The sequence below is a fragment of the Kryptolebias marmoratus genome, linkage group LG4 (genome assembly GCF_001649575.2).
Source record: "Kryptolebias marmoratus isolate JLee-2015 linkage group LG4, ASM164957v2, whole genome shotgun sequence".
Lineage (NCBI taxonomy): Eukaryota > Metazoa > Chordata > Actinopteri > Cyprinodontiformes > Rivulidae > Kryptolebias > Kryptolebias marmoratus.
This window is the reverse complement of record NC_051433.1, coordinates 29129706-29148765: the sequence shown is the minus strand read 5'-3', so window position 1 is coordinate 29148765 and position 19060 is coordinate 29129706. Positions and strand designations below refer to the sequence as shown.

Here is a 19060-nt window from a genome sequence, read left to right as displayed (position 1 = left end):
CACCACCACCCCGCTCTCCCCCCGCACACACAAACTTTAGTCAGCCATGTTGTTAGCTAGCTCAAATAATTAAAAGACCCCCAGTAGCATCTCTACCAGATGACCAAGTCATGTTTACTGTTTTTTGTATCCTGTTCAGTAAAACATCCATTTATGTGGCACAGAGCTGAATACTACCTCTAGCACTCAATAGATAAGGTGGTGGGTGGGTGGGTGAGGGTTGGGGCGGGGGGATACAGTAGTCTTACAAATTCAGGCATGAGCGCATTCTGCAAATCTGACATCAGGTTTAGTTTAGCCATTTAAAAGCCAACCAAAGTTTAAAGTTTTTTTCCTTGCATATAGCACCCCACAGTGGTCTACACTCAGTTTGTCTATTAAGCCTACATACACAAACACACTCTTACAGAAAAACCATATGAACTTCACAAGTGGCAAGACTTGAATTCCCAAAGTCTAATGCTAATTGTAAATTGTTAAGTGATATGAGTCATTTTGTAAAATGAATGTAAGATTGTACAGGTCAGACCAATAACTCCTCAAAGAAATGAATTCAAATAGCTGTTGATGCTGGTCTTTTCTGGTATTCTAAAATTATTCTGATAATTTATTTTTTACAATGAAAATTCTGAGAAAATTGGAAAATTGTCTAAAATGCAAATAAAAACAGAATGTAATTGTTTCCAAATCGCATAAACCCATATTTTATTTAGAAAGGAACAAAACAAACACATCAAATGATTAGACTAAGAAATTGTACCATTTTTTTAAACAATAGAAATAAGGGTACATTTTGAATTTGTGATAGCAACACATCTCATCACCTGGAGCTGTTAAAGGGGAATGTCTCTTTCCTGTCTGATGTACAGTTCTAGTTGTTCAACAGTCCTGGGCCTTCTTTGCTGGGTTTTATGTGGATACATCAAATATTTTAAAGTGGTGAGAGGTCTGGACAGCAGGCTGGCCAGTTCAGCACCTGGACTCTTTTTCTACAGCCATGCTGTTGGAACAGATACAGTCTGTGGTTTAGCATTGTCTTGCTGAAATATGCAAGGCCTTCCCTGAAAAAGATGTTGTTTGAATGGGAGCATATGTTGGTCTAAAATTTGAGATGGTTGTCCATGCCAGAAGCACTAATGCACCCCCATACCATCAGAGAGGCAGGACTTGAACTCTGAGCAGATAACGAGCTGGATGGTTTCTCTCTAGTTTCCAAAAAATTTTCAGATTTTGATTTGTCTTACCACAGAACAGTTTTCCACTTTGCTTTAGACCATTTTAAATGAGCTTTGGTCTAGAGAAGATGACAGCATTTCTCAATCGTATTTACATATAGCTTATTCTTTGCATGACAGAGGTTTAACAAGCATTTTGTAGATGGCACTGTGATCTGGGCTTACAGACAAAGATTTATGATTCCGAGCCCATGCAGTGATGTCCATAGAAGAACCAGACCTGTTTTTAATGCAGTGGCCCCTGAGGGACTAAAGATCACAGGCATTCAATGTTGACTATCAGCCTTGTCCTTTGAGCTCAGAGATTTCCCCAGATTCCTGAAATGATATTATGAACTGTAGATGATGGGATATTCAATGTCTTCCCAGTTTTCCATTAAGGAACAGTATTCTGAAATTATTCCACTATTTTTAGATGCAGTTTTCTTTTGCAAACTGGTGAACAGCTGCTCATTTTTATTTCTGAGATTCAGCTGCTCTAAAATGCTCTTTTTTTCCTCAGTCCTCTTACTGACCTAGTGCCAGTTAACAGAATTTTTTGCAAAATGCTCCTCCAGCTGTTTCATTGTATCACTCACTTTTACTATTATGCTATGCTATGCTTTCTTAGTTTTAACATTTGATTTGTTTACTATGTTCCACTGTAACTAAAATATCGGTTTGTATAATTTGCTTATCATTGCATTCTGTTTTCATTTACATTTACACATAACCTCCCATTTTTTTCAGAATTGAGGCTGAATCAAGATAACAGTCTGATCATTATTTGGTTAATAGCATTATATTCAGTTCAGTTTATTTCTATAACACCAATTCACAACAAAAGTCATCTCAGGGCACTGTACAAGAACTTTTGCATACATTATAAAAAGGCAATAATGGATGCAAACCCTGCCTAAACATAGAAATTCAAACTTTGATGCATTAAGGTTCCCCGGAGCTCACTGGGCTCCTTAATTCTCACATGGAAACATTTTGGCACAATCAGGAATCTTCCAGGAGCTGGTTACTCTTCTCCCTCGATTACTTAGTAAATGGTAGGGAAGGGTCTTAGTAAGAGAGGAGACCAGGAGCCCAATGGTCGCACTAGCCTCTTTGCAAAGACGTATTTGTCTTGATGCTGCCTCTGGCCATTCAAAAATCACTGATGGAAGCAGCTCTGTTCCACACAGATGTGAGTGTTTAGAAATGAAGTGAGCATCATGGAACCAAAAGAGACGTGGAGCAGACATCAGCCGTGTTGAAAGAAAAATAATTTACACAGTTAGCATTACACGTAAAACTAAAAAAAAAGCGAAGTGTGGGTGTCTTAATTTTTTCTGAACTCATAGTATGTGAGTGCACAAAGAAACTGACATAAAGAGTGAAGCTGTCCATTTCCCCCCTAAAATGTATTTGTTTTTGTTCTTGCAGTGAAGGCATACAGCAGCTAAAGTGTTTGCTTTGACTGGTGTGTGTGATCGTAAACTGATTAGGAAAATGGCCGTCATTAACAACAAAACACATCACACTGATACCATGTGGATCTGCTCCAAGGAACAATCAATAGCAACAAAAGGCATAAGCACACCAACACAACATTTATACGTGCTCCTTCAGCAGCCCACGTAATTCATCAGTCGATATGAATAGCACCACACATTCAGACTTTACAAACCACGGGGCAGAAACATGTTGGAGGAGGCACAATCGATTTGGTGACTGAAGTGGAATTCAGAACCCCCCCTCCTCCTAACCATGCTTCTCCAACAGCAATAATGCATCTCAGCTATACTAAATTCTTGCCTGCAAAGAAATCTGTTTTTTTTTAAAGAAAAACAGCTTTCATGTTTATAAGAACTAGCAGAACAGCTGAGAGCTTTGTGATCTCATGGCACAAAGAAAGTGAGATACACTTATAGAGGACAGGGTTAATTTGGATCTCCGTGGTCAGTGTGCAACCTTAAGGCATACGTTGTTTCCACAATGCTTTTCTTTTAATAACAGTCAATTCAAACATTATCTATAAAGCACATTTCATGTGTAAGGCAGCTCAGTACTTTCTATTAGGAAGAAAAAAGACCATAAAAGTAAAGATCTATACAAATATTTCCTATTTCAAATATTGAAAATAAACAGTCTCATACAGTATTGTGAGATGCCACACTCTTAGCTTCAACCAGACTAAATTTTAGTTCAATATCTGTAAAACAAGATGAGTTACAGCAATTTTTGTGTTGGCTAAAATCAATTAACTGTGATGGCCCTGTTGAACTGGATGGGCTTTGAAAGTTAATAAGTTGAATATGTTCATCCTGTAAATACTTTCTGAAAGTTTTATTACAATTTGTCAAGCGGTTCTTGACACATTTTGCCAACAGACAAACGAGATGGACTTTAACATCTAAAGCTTTAGGCAAAAATCTCAAGCAACAAGCAGCACTTGGAGCATGTGTAACCAAGACTCAGCTAATCCCAAATTTTAGCTTAGTATATGTAGAACTGACTGAAATATAGCAATTTGTTTTTCTAAAATTAGGTGGTTATGGCAGCCATCTTGAATTTAACTGAACTGAATTGGCTCAGAAAGCGAGTCCCTTGTAGAGGTACATTCAGTGATTACATTCTGCAAGTTTCATTAGAAAGAGTATTTTGGCCCATGAGATATTTTGCTAACAGACACACAAACACAAACAAAAACATTACCACTCACCTTTCGCCTTTCTGTGGTGGGAAATAAAAATCTATGTATGAACAAATACAAAGAGCTGGCAGCTCATAAAATGGTTGCAAAGGATCAGAAAGATGGCACAAATCTTTTTCAGGATCAGTTTACAAAGTGGCTGTTCCACTGAAAATATGGCTGTTGCTAACAATCATTTACAATTTAAACTGGATCAGCAACTGACACAAATCTGTAAACTCTCCTGATTAACAATCCAAACAAATGCAACCAGCTCAAAGTGTGAAATAACAGGCTGAGAAAATGTTCCACTCCAAAATAATTTCACCCTCTATTACCCCCCCCCCCCCCCACACACACACACACACCTCCTCCTCAAGTTGCCCCCGCTCCACTTGCAGCATATCACTGAATGAAATGCATCGTGCAGTTACCCATTATCCAATCAACCGAGTCAACACTTAACCATTTGGACGGCTTTGGGCTCAGCCAATTATCTGCCAGGGTTCTCAGTGGGCTTTCAGTGTTGCATAATCTTCTGGCTCCAGATCCATGCCACGCCACCAGGGACAGAGCCGGGGCTGCTGCTGGCTGGTGGGGGGTTGAGGGAGAATCTAGATCTGCTAACTGACAAACGTGGGCCCAGCCTCTCGGGGCCTCTAACACTAGAACACCGAATCCCGTCCAAATCTTTTTTCCGATTATAATGTGAATGTTGATTTGGTCTTGTCACAGTGGAGCAGCGGTTAGAGCTGTTGCCTCACAGCGAGAAGGTCAGTTTCGCCTCCCAGCCTTTTTTTGTGGAGTTTACCTGTTCTCCCTTTTCTCTGGGTACTCCGGTTTCCTCCCACAGACCAAAAACATGCAGGTTAGGTTAATTGTCCTCCTGTATGAGTGAGAGTGTAAATGGCTGTTTGTCATCTCATTTGTCTCCATGTGTCCCTGTGATGGACTCGTGACCTGTCCAGGGTGTCCCCCGCCTCTCACACAGTGACTGCTTGTGAAAGGCACCAGCTGCCCCACAACGTGAAAAGGAAAAGCGAGTAAAAGAAAACGGATGGCTGGATGGAGTATTGTTTTACTGTTTTCTTATTTTGGTACTTTTTAATACTTTTTTGTAATCTTACTGCTTCTGCATAATTAATGGCATTTGACTCATTCATTATCAAAATATTCAGCTCATTCAAGAGATGGGTGCCATGACTTTTGTTTTTAGTAACTTTTATACTTTTCAAAATGTTGAACATAATATTTCCCTGTAGAAATACATTGTGATCTCTTCAGTTCCTTCAAAAGTATTGACAATATTTCTGCATACTTTTTAACTTCTTATGCTGCTTTTAGACACCATTTTTTACTTTAGCTATTGTTCTGCTACTTTTAGTTAGGTTTTTGTTAGATATATTTAGTTTTTAGCTAGTTTTCCTACTTTTTGCTTGAACACCTCAGTTTCAGCTTCTCAGCATTTTCTTTAGTTCCCTTCAACATTCCCCTCTCACCCTCCCAGTCTCTGATACCCTCACCCACAACCAAATACCTATTCTGAAGACCTCCCCCACCTCTCTTGTTCCTTAAATCCTGCCCTTGACCTCACAGCACCCCCACCCCCATCCCACTCCTTCACCAAACCAGCATTGCAGCACCCAGCTCGAATCAGCCCAGACTGGTCCAGTCAGTCAGTGGTGGCCAGTGGCGATGATGACCCCCCTGGGGGTCTGGAACACTGAGGCCCCAGCTGAGGAGCTGGGGCAGCTGCCAACCACCAGCCACTCAACCCTAGGCTGCACGGATGATTGCATTTGTCAAGCCGCCACTCCGACTCAGCCAGTCGCAGATCTGATCGCAACAATTAGGGGGCTACGCTGAAGGAGGGGTGCGGAGAAGAGGAAAAAGTAAGAGACTTTATCCACCCCACCAGAGGAGAAACAGGTGCCTTGTTTTTGTCACATACCATGGTTAACCTGTTGGAGTATTCCTCGGTCAGGTCTGTGTCTCTGCTCTACGCATCCACACAAACTTCTGTTAGATGAACCGAGTAAAACGCAAGATGTCGTTGTTCTTACGACCCCTGACCCCCATGTAAAGAAGCAGTACAGCCAAATACAGGTGACGAGCCAGAGATTTTTCATGTCAGTTTAAAACTAAAATCTTTTTCTGATTAGAAATGATAGTTAGAACCATTTTGGGCAAACCTCAGGAAGTGAGATGTCAGTCTCAGAGTGTGTGTTCGGCCCAGAACAGAACTGATTCTCACATTTCTCATTTGACTTCAAAGTTTTAAGAACAAATCTTACTTGATCAATTTGCACTTAAAGTTTGTGTTTGGGATGGCTTTTTACTCCTACCACGCCAAATCTGAACTCAAAATTTGACTGAGTTCTAGCCATTTTTTGGTTTGCTTGCTTGCTAGGTCAATTAGCTGCAGCAGCTATGTTGAACAGACTGACTCTAAAAGTTAATGAGTTTTATATGTACATCCAATGATTAGTTCCTTAAAGTTTCATTAAAATCAGTCCATTGGTTCATGAGATGATTTGCTAACAGGCAAATAGGGTTAATGGCAACAGTTAATGTGGTTTTAAGTAATGTTGTGCAGTGAGTATTGCTCAGAGTATCTATGTGTTAAATATGAATCTCAGCTACCTTCATACCAAATCTTAGCCAGTTGTAGCCATTTTGTGTTTGCTAAGGTTGGCTTTGGCAGCCATCCTAAATTAGGTTGATTCCAAAAGCTAATCAGCTGTGTGTCCAGTGATCAATTTCTGAAAGTTCCACTAATCAGCCAACCATTGCCAACAGACACCCAAACCCACATAGTAGTAAAAACATTGTTGCCTGCCTTTTGGTGGTGGGTGATTAAAGTGCACATGATTCAGTTATTAGAACTGGACATACTACTACTAATAATAATAATAAAAACTCTGAAAAATGTCAGAAAACCTGGAAAGCTACTGTTTGTGACTTTTATTTATACCTCTCATCAGCTTACAATGTGTTCCCAGACTATCTTGGATGAACTACATTGATACACAGCTTTCTACATTCATCTATCCTCAAACTCACAGCAGTCTCTATGACATGTGTGGCGGGGTGGGGGGAGTTGGAATCAGACCAATACCTTTCAAATAACAGACTACTCTTCCTCCTGAGACACAATCAGGAGCTTTACACAGAAATGTAAATGAAAGGTCACTTTTAGTTTATGTATACTGAACACATTAACTGTTGATTTTAACAGACTGTGCTGACTGCTTTAACTGTTCTCATCGTCGATTTAAAAAATCATTGATTCTTGCTCCCTCTGGTGGTTTTCAGACAACATTACACAATTTAAAACATTAAAACTGGACAGAAAACAAAATGATCCGTCCAGGATTCCTCATCAGACACAGTAGGGTTCAGCGAGCCACCTCACTGCAAAATGGACATGACGAAATCAGACTGAAGCTGCTTAGTTAGCTCAAAGACTGAACTGTCTCACATAAATACAGCAGCTTCAGAAACTTTTCAGACTCCCTCCACTTTTTTCAATTATGTTGTTTCAGCCTGAGGCTACAATTGTTCAAATGAATGCTTTTCACAATAATCTACACTCAGCACTTCATGATGACAAAGCAAAAACAATTTTACACAATTTTGTGAATTTATTAAAAATAAAAACTGAAATATTACATTCCCATGAATATTCAGATCCTTTACTTGGTGCTGAGTAGAAGCACCTGTGGTAGGAGCTCCAGCCTCAAGTTTATACAGGTTTGATGGACTGGAGGATTTTCTGCCTTTCAGTCTCAGTCCGGTTTGATGAGGATCATTGATGGAGCCATTATCAGGTCTCTTCAGACGTGTTTCATAGAGTCCAGGTCAGGACTCTGCCTTAGCTGCTACAGGACATTCACAGAGTTGTCCCTGAGTCTCCTGTGTTGTCCTCTCTGTGAGCTTTGGATCGTTGTAATGTTGGAAGGTGAACCTTTAATCCCCTTTGAGGTCCTGAGTCCTGTGGGCCAGGTTTTCACTGAGGATATCTTTGTACCTTAACCCCCACCGGTCTCCCAGTCCCTGCTGCTGAAAAACACCACACACCATAATGCTGCCACCACCATGCTTCATGGTTGGGATGGTGTTGGGCAGGTGATGTTTAGAATTGAGACTTGTTTACATCTACCTGAGGACCATGTTCCTCACAGTCTGAGAGTCCTTCAATCAGCTTTCAGGGGTGTTGCTCTGAAGTGAGGCTTCTATCGAGATCGGTGGAGGCCTGTAGTTCTGGTTGTCCTTCTGGAACTTAGTTCAATCTCCATACAAGATTTCTGAAGCTCAGTCAGAGTGACCATTGGGTTCCTGGTCTCTTTTCTCACTAATACCTGGCGACCAGCTTCTGAAAGAGTCCTGATTGTGACAAACCTGTACCATTTGAGAATTCTGAAGCCCACTGAGCCCTAGGGAGCCTTGAGGTCAACAAAAATGTTTATGTATCCTTCCAACAGTCCTGTTTCTGAGCTTTGCAGGCAGTTCCTTTGACCTCTGACTGTCAGCTACGAAGCCTTCTTTAAAGAGGTGTGTGCCTTTCTGGATACCTTTGTGGTGATCAGAGAGGTTCATAGTACCATATTTATCAGTGATCTGGTCTGAGATCACTTCTAAAACATTTTCTTCCCTTTACAGAGCCATAACATGTAGGTGGTTCAGCAATGAGAAAGACTGAATTAAAATGTGCAAATCCTTATGAGAAGGATTAAAATTGATGCATTGAAACTACTGATCTTCATTTATAGCTGTCTGTTCTTTAGTAGTCTGAACAAATTGTAGTCATGCCATAAACTTCAGGTTGAAGCATATTCATGGAGAACTAGAAGAAAAATATAAATATTCAGTATAAACAGTACAACATTCTCTTCTTTTAACTGATCATAAACTGCCAACCAGCTTTGTTAGGGAGGGGCTGTGTGTCTGGGTTATCTCTCCCATCTATCTACTGGTGCTTGGTTTTGGGTGAGGAGGGGGTCGCTGATCTACAGTGTTGCTGCTTGTCCGTCTGTCTCTCCTGGGTGGATGTCCAGGACTGTCAGAGGGATGTGGACCCTTACCAAGCAGGAACGGCTCCCAGGACGGGAGCGCCTCCTCCACTGACACCCAAAACCGTGTCTGAAACAGACAAACAATGTAAAACTCAGTCCAACCTGAAGTTCTGAACACAATTCTTTTTGAACATGTTCGATTTTTGATTTGTAAATATAAAAATAATTCTTTAAGTTAATTTGTCAAACGTTCAAACTAAATATTGAAGAACAAGAAAATGTAAAACTCAAAATATTAACTGAATAATCTTATATAGATAGAATCATTCAAACTTTTATTTGTGTAGGATTTTAAAAGCCTCGCAGTATAGTCACAGTGCTCTTTGTTCGGGGCTTTTTTATTATGTGGGGCGTTGATTTTGTTTGTTTGTTTAGTTGTTGTTGTTTTTAGGGTTTGGGTTGGCTGTTTTTTCTTGTATATTTAATTTTAAGAAGAACAATCTCTTATAATTTTAACACACTGTAGACCAGTGTTTCTCAACTCCCTATGCATTATCCAGACCTCTTACCCCCCCCCCCCCCCAAAAAAAAAACAACAAAAAAACAACAAAACAAATAAGATAAGCTACTTGCACTGATAAGTATTATTACTGTTATGATTATTATTGTTGTTTCTGTATTCATCATCAAAAAATTAAAAAAAAAAAAAATCACATCACGGAATGACAAACAGATTTATTAGTTTCCCAGGGAACAAAAGAAGCCAAGAGAATAAAAATTATATTTACATCTGTTCCCAAAAAAGCTGCCAAAATTGAACTTAATTTATGCCTAACAGCAGCCAATCAGAAACTTTAAGTAGTTATAACAAACAGCAGCCAATCAGAAACATTTAGCAATCCAACATTCACGTGTTAATTAAACAACAGGCAATCAGAAATGCTCACATGGAGAACAATCTGATACTTAAAAGGGAGTAAAGTGGAATGATTAGGCTGACTTTCAAAGGTAATTAATTTAAACAAGGAAAACTAGTGGGATCCCTGCGCCTGGTGTTTCTCTGCCAGTTTCTTTATTACGGGCAGGTGTTCCACGCAAATGCAAAGACGGTTATCGGTAACGTCTTTAGTCTATTACTATTATTATTATTATTATTATTATTATTATTATTACAAGAGTAAAGCCATTTGCGTGTGGCTTTAATGTGACTTTGTTCATTTTGTCAAAGACGTCTGCCAGCTACATGATGTCACCTGTTCCACAGAGCTGCATCAGCAGACTCCAGAAACTCCACAATAAAATCAAACAGACCACAAAAACGAGCAAGGCAGTTTCCCTTTGAGAGCCACCGGACATCAGTGTGGAGAAGGAGATGCGCAAAAATATCATCATTTTCCTGGTACAGGGCATGGGCTTTTATTTTGTTAACTGCCTTGACTGCGACACTGAGAGACTCGTGGAGAGCTGGACTTTCACATTTGGCCACAAGGTTGTGGCGGTGCAGGACACAATGGACTGTCAGGATATTTGGGACCTGCATCTTTAGGAGAGCAGTGAAGCCGCGGTACCTGCCAACGCAAACGCACAAAAGTATTACGAATGTGTCACTTTTGAGTGGGCCAACAATACTAACAATATGGCAGAATTAATATAGAGTTTAGTTTCACATTGTTTTATGATGTTTTTGATCAAATAAACCTATTTTGTGTTTCATGTTTTGTGCTTTCACATTATCTTTTATTTATAGACTAATTAAAGATTGTGACTTATGTCAAGACTTTAAAGTTCACAACGACACAAATAAAGCTGCAGAGAAAAGTAGCAGCGGTGTTAGCCGACATCGATCCGGTGTTACACCGGCTGATGCAGCTACTGTGATCCACTTGTCAAGCCGTAGGTCTCTGGTTTTAGAATATTTTATCTTTTATTGTTGGTATGTGTTCCTATGCTTTGGCAACGCTGTTCCGCAGTCATGTCAACAAAGTATCTTGTCCAGAAAAGAGTTAATGTGTGTCTGGATGCTGGACGCTTTTAGGGAAAGTCCGAAAACAGAATATTGCTCTTGTAAATGTTTAACCACTGCGATAACAATGCGCTCACGGTGTATCCTTCAGAGAAATTAACCCATGTAAGAGAAAGAAATAATTCCAAGGGTAATATCACTAAAGAGAGCATTCCTTTCTCAAAGTTTACAAAGTAACTGCCATGTGGGACAAATGATAAAAACGATAATCTGATGTCCCGTTCTCCTGAAGGCAGCACGGAGCTGCGCCGAAGAGAAACACCATCGATACAGCTGCAGTTCTGTAACGGTTTGAATGTTTTAGGCCACAATATTTTTGCAAGTAGTTGAAAGTTTAAACTGATATTGTTGTGAATCTTTGGTGAAAACTTTACCTTCAAGCAAACGCCCCCCAAAAGAATATCAACGCCCCCTTTTTGAAAATATTGCTGCCAGCGCCCCCCGTCATCCTCTCAAAGCCCCCCAGGGGGCGGTACTGCCCCCATTGAGAAACACTACTGTAAAGTGGCATTTCCATCTCCTCTAACAAAGAGTTTCACCTCCATAGCTAGCAGGTTTGGGTGGGGCATCTGTCTTCTTCTGATGCAATCTTCTATCTTCTGTAAATCCTGCAGGAACACAAAGCAAAGAATGTGAGTATTTGTAAGATGCTAAATGAACCCAAATATTTACCTAAAGGCCACTTGAAATGGCCTGTGATTAAAGTGTAAAAACTCTGACCCAGCCTGTTGATAACCCAGGAGGAAAGCCTCATTAAACCAAAACCTGCTTGATTATGAACAAAGTAATCATTATTAGAATTATTTTTATGAAAATGAAAATTAATGTTGAATTCTTTCATTAGACTGGAGTAATAAGACACAACCACCTCATGAAACAATTCAACATTATTTTGTGTTGAATTTCTTATCTGTGTTTTAGAAACGTTTCACTTAAATGGCTGTAGTCTTCTTGTTTTTAACAGAATATCTGATCCCACAGCTTTAATCCTGCTTTGAGCTGATTGTTCAAGTCGTCACATATTTCGCTGTGCATTCCGTTATTTACGAACCGGCAAAACTTACAGGAAAGTTGTTCTCCCAAATTACACACATGGTTTAGAGAGTCCCTCTGCTGTTATAAACTTTGTGTTTGGTCAAAGTGGTCAAAGACGCCTCCCTCATATCATTTTCAAAACATGACAAAAATAACTTGGTTAACCATTTTTTTTAGCTAAATTCAAAGTTTCTGTGTGTCCTCATTGATCATTTCCTTAGCTTTCTTTATTGTTGTTTAGTCTTTTAAATCCAGCAGCTGGGTGGTCACAGACTATATCATCACCACATCACATCGTTGAGCTGCAAAACCGGCTTACCTTTTCACATGCCACCCATTACTGCTGTGCTACTTTAATGGGTGGCATTTGCCCACATCAGGGGTGGGTTGGCTTTAACCCCCTCATGCCGCCTCAGTTTAGTAAGACAAAATGAGAGCACAACCTAAAGCAAAATTTTGCAAAATATATTCATTAATAATTTTTTACTACTAAAATTTCTGAAATGATCTTTAATCCTTCCCAGATTGTTGGGCAGCATTAGTTGCTTCTCTGAGGTCACTGTTGTTGGTGTTCCTCCTTGGCATTGTGTTAACAGCACACAAGCCAATCAGACGTTAGAAGCAGCTCAGAGTTTGTCCTTCGTACCTGCAGCAGAGAAGTGTTCCTGCTGCGAGCAGCTTCCCTCTTCTTCAGCTGCTGCTCTTTCTGGATGATCAGCTGATTTCTGCGGACCGTCATCTGCTCCAGCAGCTCTGCTCTCTGTCTTATACTGGTTTCACACAGCAAAAACAAACAAACTCTGAAAGATGATTGTTCTGTGCACATCCTGTACAAGCAGTTCTGAAACAATTTTGCATCTCTTCTCTCTGTGTTAGTCTTTTGAATGATTTTGGACACATCTTTAACTTGATTTTTTCATAGAACCTATGGTTTGCCTTCATTTATTATAAAATAGCTGTAATTTTGAAAGCTCAGAACATCTGGACTTTTTAAAGGAATTTCATCAAATGTGCAAGGCAATTAAGTAATGTTTAATTATGCTTTTACCTGAGATATTTATAATAGAAAACATAAACAAAGTCATTGGTTTGTCTAGTTTAGAGGTCTGCAGAATGAGCCATTTCTGCTTTTTCTCTAACTAATCAAACTTTGACCAGAGCCATAAAACCTACTTAAACCTTGGAATAAAGAAACCATACTGTAACTCATAAGTATTATTTAAATACTACATAGCCTACAAAAGTTCATTGTTTGTTACATAATACAATTAAATATCTGTAAATGAAATGTTGGCAATAATAGCATTGTTACATGTAAGGACAAAGGAAGAGCGCAAATGTTTATGAACAGGAATTCCCACTGATAAACTTTAAACTTTTAACTATGCAGTGTATGTAATTTCTGTCTATATTTGTATCAGGGACTATTATAAGTGATCCACTTTGAAATAGCAAGACATATACTTTCATTGTGATACATTTTAGGGTGAATTTAAAAATCAGGCTTCTGTACGTTGAATATTTCTTTGTGACCTACTACATTTATTTGAAAAATTGGAAACACCTAAATTTATTAAAACTTGGTTGTGTTAAAAGTAGGGTTTTGCATCTAGTATCTTAGTTTGAAGGGATTTGTCACACTTTTGTAGGACGACTTATTCATTATAATCTGTGATGTGTGTGTAAAACTACTACTTTATTATAAAGCACTTTAAAAGAAAATCTGTCATTTGCTTTTATCCCCTCAGCCTGAAATGTGTTAAAATGTTCACTTTTCTGGTGAATTTCACAGGAAAAAAACAGTGTGGCTGGAATATAGCTTAATGAAGAAGCTAACAGAGTAACTACTTATTAGTGTAAACTAATCAACCTTTTTTCATTCTGTCACCAAAGTTTTATTCACAGATTTACACAAAACTGGACAGACAAACTGCCTAAACAAGTGTTTTCTAATGTGGTTATAAATAAAAACACTAATTCTATGTTATTTCGGTCAAAGCTACAGAGACCCACCGCAGTTTGCTGGACTACCTTCATGTAGGTGGAAGTTGAGGTGACTTCTGAACATTTCTCCTATTTTCACGTCACCGCTCCAGTAATTTTGACCACATATGTGGTCTTTGTGCCATTAAGCTGTAACTAAAACATAAACGCGTTTTTTTTCTGTCACAGAAACATCTAGTCTGGTAAAAGGCAAAACTAATATTTTAACTGCTAAACAAAGATTAAAAACTCACATCTCCTCGTGCCTATTAATTATTTCTTTATCTTCTGACATAAATGTGGATAAATGTGAATTTGCTGCCAGGAAAATCCAGCTCCAGTCAAAACAAACACCAGTGTAGCAAACTGCTTTTTCTTCAACTACGTCCCGTCCTAATGACGACACAAATACGCGCAACCGCGGACCAACTACGGAGAGCGGTAAGGCCCAAAGGTCAACACTAATACTTCCAGTAGTTTATCTGTATGACGGGGTATTAGTGCCACTTTCAGTCTTAGTTTCGAGAATAAAGTCAAAATGCTAAGAATGAAGTCTAAAAGGTGGTTTAATTTTAAGACTAAGCCCGAGGAAACTGATCCATTAATCTCATTTACCTTACACTGATGATTAACTTAATCACAATGTTTAACTGTGATTTAAAAGTAACCAATCATGCAATTTTCATCACCTATCCAACTTTGTTAACTAGGGTCAATTTATGTACCAAGCCTAACAGCAAATATTATTTGTAAATGAAATTACACAAAAAATGTAACTGAACTTGTGAACTTGTTTATTTTGAAAGTAGAGACTTATCTTATTAACAGGTACACCTCCTAATTTTTTGTCAATTGTTGATTCACATAGTTCTTTACATAAGAGGATTAGGGCCACAGTGACATTTTTTTTCAAAGTTCTGAGATTAGAGTCAGAATTCTGACTTTATGGGAAAAAAGTTAGAATACCAGGAATTATTATTATTATTTTATTTTTTTCACCATGACCATAATCCTCTTCTGTAGTTCTTAAATTGCTATTTTTTTTGTTCAAATATTTATTTCTCTAATAAGTATAGCTGCAGTTAGTTTTTTCATGCACCATAACTGTGTGAGAGGAGTATGCAGGACTTTAGGTCTCACGTCCCAAGGGCAAATATTCTGGTTCCAAAAATCAAACATGACAGTTTCTGTAAACAGGATCCTGCTGGCTTCTACACCAAACACTTAGGAAACAGGGAGGATTAGGGAAGTTTTTGAATCCATGGCTGTTGGTGGCCACATAGCCATGCTGTTGGGGGCAGTTGCTCTCTGGTTATAGAACCCACGCTAAGCCCAACTATATCTAGTCAGTACCTCTCAATGTTTTGAACGAGCTCAGGCTTTTTCCCCACCAGAGAGGTGACATTCCATGCCAGCTTCAATAAGCTAGATTCAGAATGCCAAGGCCCTTGCTTCTTCTGCCTCCCATAGCACACCACACACAATCCATATGACCCTTCCTGTTGTTTGTACCTTTGCGCACAATGGCAGATCAGAGCACCAGGAAGGGTGAAAGCAGCCCTGAATTCCTCAAGACTCTGAATGTTGCTGGGCTGCTTTGATTGTCACACCTTTGCAACATGTTGTGGACATTTGAGGGAGTGCCACTGGATTGTCAAACTGAGTGGTTCTTCTTTCCAAGAAAGGGGACTGGAGTGTGTATTCCAGTTGCAGAGGAATCACACTCCTCGGCCTCCCAGAGACTGTTGAAGTCCCCTAAATAGACTTTTGACCACCAACCGGAATAGAATTTTGTCAATGGTTAAACCTCAGATTCAGGAAGAATAATGTGGGTTCTGTTCCATCTGTGAAACACTGGACCAGGTTTTCACCCTGAAGAGGTCTTACTTACCGCTGGCAATGAAAACCAGACTCTCACTTGTATAAAGACTGAATAGTCCATAGCAGTGGACTCCAACCCCATACTCGTAGAGCACCCCCACAGGGCACTGCAGGGAACACAGTCGAATGCCTTCTTCAAGTCCACAAAATACATGCAGACTGACTGGACAAACTCCCATGTCCCATCAAGGAGAAGGGTGAGAGTTTGACACGGCCAGGGCTGCCCACTGTCACAAATTCTGTGCATAACTTTTATTCACAGAATTTCTCGATGCAGCCAGAGGGTGGAAGGGGCCTGGTTCAGTGGACTCAGGAACTGGACCTACTAAAAGTACAGTAGTTCTGCTTCAATCAAATCAGTGGTATGAATCAGTGGAAATTCAGAGCTGAGGTCATGTGACTCAAAAACCCTATTCTTTTTGGTGAGTGATTCACTTAAACTCAAACCAGTAAAAAGAATCAAACACTAATTCACCCCACTACAGCCAGACTGCTAATTAATCACACATGTGCAAAGCCACAGCTGACTGATTACTCAGTGCAGTGACTATTTGTCCATGAAAACCAAAACTTAAGCGATCAAACTGAATATAACTCAAATAATCACTTGGTGCACGCTGGTTTGTGGTTTACGCATTACAAAGAGATCCAAAAAGCGTAAAAAAAATTGCAGTTCCATGATGGATTTATTCCAAGTGTTGCAGGCAAAACAAAGTGATACATATTCCCTGCCTCTTATCTCTCTGGCCCGGTCACAATACTCGCACTTGCACCCTCATTCTACCCTCCTGTCCTTCAAATGCGCGAACATGCCGAAGGGTTTGAGTGCTTAGAGTGTTCCAATTCTCCGGAGTGCTCTTTAGCCCCGCCCCCTTTGTGTACTACATCCGGCCTTCGGCGAAGCCCGCATCCAAGCGGACTTCGGCGAAGTGTTTACCCACAACTCATCGCTGCATGTGACGTTTTGTTTTTTCTTTTTTATTATCTTTATTGACAATGAAAGGGTTTTGAATTAAACGGCTGAAATATGGCAGTGGTGACAGAGCGAGCTGCATCTTTCACGAAAAAAGCAGTTTTTAAATGTAAAGTATTGAAATAAATATTGTTTCACTCTACTGTACAGGTGTGAATACTATCAAACTTTGCTCCGTAGTCAACAAGTCATAACAAAACACATGTGAACAGCCAAATATGTCCTGCAATGATTTCGGAAAGCAAAAATACCTAAACTGTACTTTTAAAATTGTACTGGCACCTTCCTAAAATACCAAAACAGAGATGCAAGTCGAAAATTGTTTACAAACCACTGTTTACAAACCACTAACTAACATGGGCCTCATTCTAAATGAACACATCACTGACAATAAACTAGATTTTATGTCTGACTGAAACCTGGCACAAACCCTTAGGCTACTTTTCCTTAAATCAGACCACACCTGGATTTACCTACATTGAAAATCCCTGCTCTGAAGGGCAGGGTGGTGTTACAACAGTGATTTATAAAAATGATATAAAATCACTCCAATAACGCTCCCTAATTTTCACTCATTTGAATGCATTGCTTTCAGACTGTCTGGTTCTTCTCCCTTAGTCACTGCTGTAATCTACTGCATCTACTTTCTCTCAGAACTAAATGATCATCCATCCTTCTGCTTGGTGACTTTAATTTGCATGTTGACAATAACAACTCCAAACCTGCAACTCAATTCCTGGATCTTCTCAACTGTTTCAACATCACTCAACAAGTGAACTTCCCTACTCACACTCAAGGTCATATTTTGGATTTGGTCTGCTCCACTGGTCTCACAATCCATAACCTCTCTGGTCATAACTTACATGCATCGGACCACCTTGCCATCACATTTGACATAAGCATCCTCCCTACTGTACCCAAAACAACACGTTAAATAGTTTTCCATAATCTCAAATCCAACTACCTTTCTGCCCTTTTCCTATCTTGTCACCACCAAACTGGCAATCTCCCCTCCCCCACTGACTGATAACCCCTCAGAACTGGCCTTGTATTACAACAGCACTCTGTCCTCCTGTCTTGATGAGCTAGCCCCTATTAAAACCAAAACTGTCTCCTTCACTCACACTTCCCCCAGTTTACCTCTAAGCTCATAAAATGAAATCCCGTAAGCGTCAACTTGAGAGACTGTATAAGAAATCTGGTTTAACAAAGTACATACAGAAATACAAGGAAATTCTGCCTGGTCAAATTACTACTCCACTCTCATCCACTCTGGCTCCCTTGATCTTTTCTCTGCCCACACAGCCCCTCCTAATTCACCTCCCTCCAGCTCCAGTCAGCAGCTCTCACACTTCACTCCAATCTCCTCTGCTCAACTGACTCAACGTTTGTCTGGTATTAATACTACCACCTGCTCCTTGGATCCCATTCCCTCTCCTCTCATCAAAAGCTGTCTCTCCATTGTCTCTTCTCTGATCACAAGAATCATCAACTCCTTATTTACTTCTGGATCTGTTCCACAGTCTCTCAAGTTGGCAGCTATCACCCCAATACTAAAAAAACTAGATCTTGACCCTGATAACTTCATAAACTTCCAGCCTATATCCAATTTTCCCTTTCTGTCCAAAGTTTTAGAGCGAGTCATAGCTGATCAACTTCAGACTCACCTCAAATCCAATAGCCTGTTTGAACCATTCCAGTATAGCTTCCATACAAAACACAGCACTGAAACAGCTCTTCTTAAAGTTACCAACAATCTCTTTCTTTCCTCTGATTCTGACCAGCTCAGTATCCTCATCCTCCTGGACCTCACCATCAGTCATTCCATCCTTCTGTGCCATCTCAAGTCCAACCTGAACATCACTGGCTCCGCTCTGTTCTGGTTTCAGTCCTACCTCACAAACCGGCAACAGTTTATTCATATCAACTGCTGCTCCTCCTCCACAGCCCTTTTATCCCAGGGTGTTCCCCAAGGTTCAGTGCTTGGTCCTCTACTCTTCATTCTCTACATCCTCCCCCCCCTTGGTAATATCATCAATCTTCACTTTGTCGCAATCTCCAACATTTTGTAAATACATTTTTTCCCTCCACTTTAACTCTGTTATCTTTCTCACAGAGCCCCTTCTGTCAAGTTTGTTAAAGTGCTGAAGCACCAACTTGCATATTTATTCACTGTAATGTTTTTCCCAGAGACAGATTAATTAAGTATAAAGTTACTCTGTCTAAAAACAACACTTTAATATGAAACAAACT

At 39.8% G+C, this 19060-nt stretch overlaps 1 protein-coding gene across 9 annotated transcripts; it reads right to left on the bottom strand.

Annotated features, from left to right (window-relative positions):
* Positions 1 to 6846: 6846 nt before the first annotated feature.
* Positions 6847 to 14361, bottom strand: lg4h3orf14 (linkage group 4 C3orf14 homolog). 9 transcript variants are annotated; one of them, XM_017435627.3, is made up of 5 exons: positions 14208 to 14361; positions 13984 to 14109; positions 12617 to 12740; positions 11475 to 11543; positions 6847 to 9039 (listed from the first exon to the last, which is right to left on the bottom strand). In XM_017435627.3, the coding sequence occupies exons 2-5, from the start codon at positions 14005 to 14007 to the stop codon at positions 8978 to 8980; spliced, it is 279 nt and encodes a 92-aa protein (XP_017291116.1). In that variant the 5' UTR covers positions 14008 to 14109; positions 14208 to 14361; the 3' UTR covers positions 6847 to 8977. The 9 variants fall into 9 exon arrangements, with proteins under 9 accessions (XP_017291116.1, XP_017291117.1, XP_037831376.1 ...); XM_017435628.3 differs by having other exon boundaries at positions 14002 to 14109; XM_037975448.1 differs by having other exon boundaries at positions 12617 to 14109.
* Positions 14362 to 19060: the final 4699 nt, after the last annotated feature.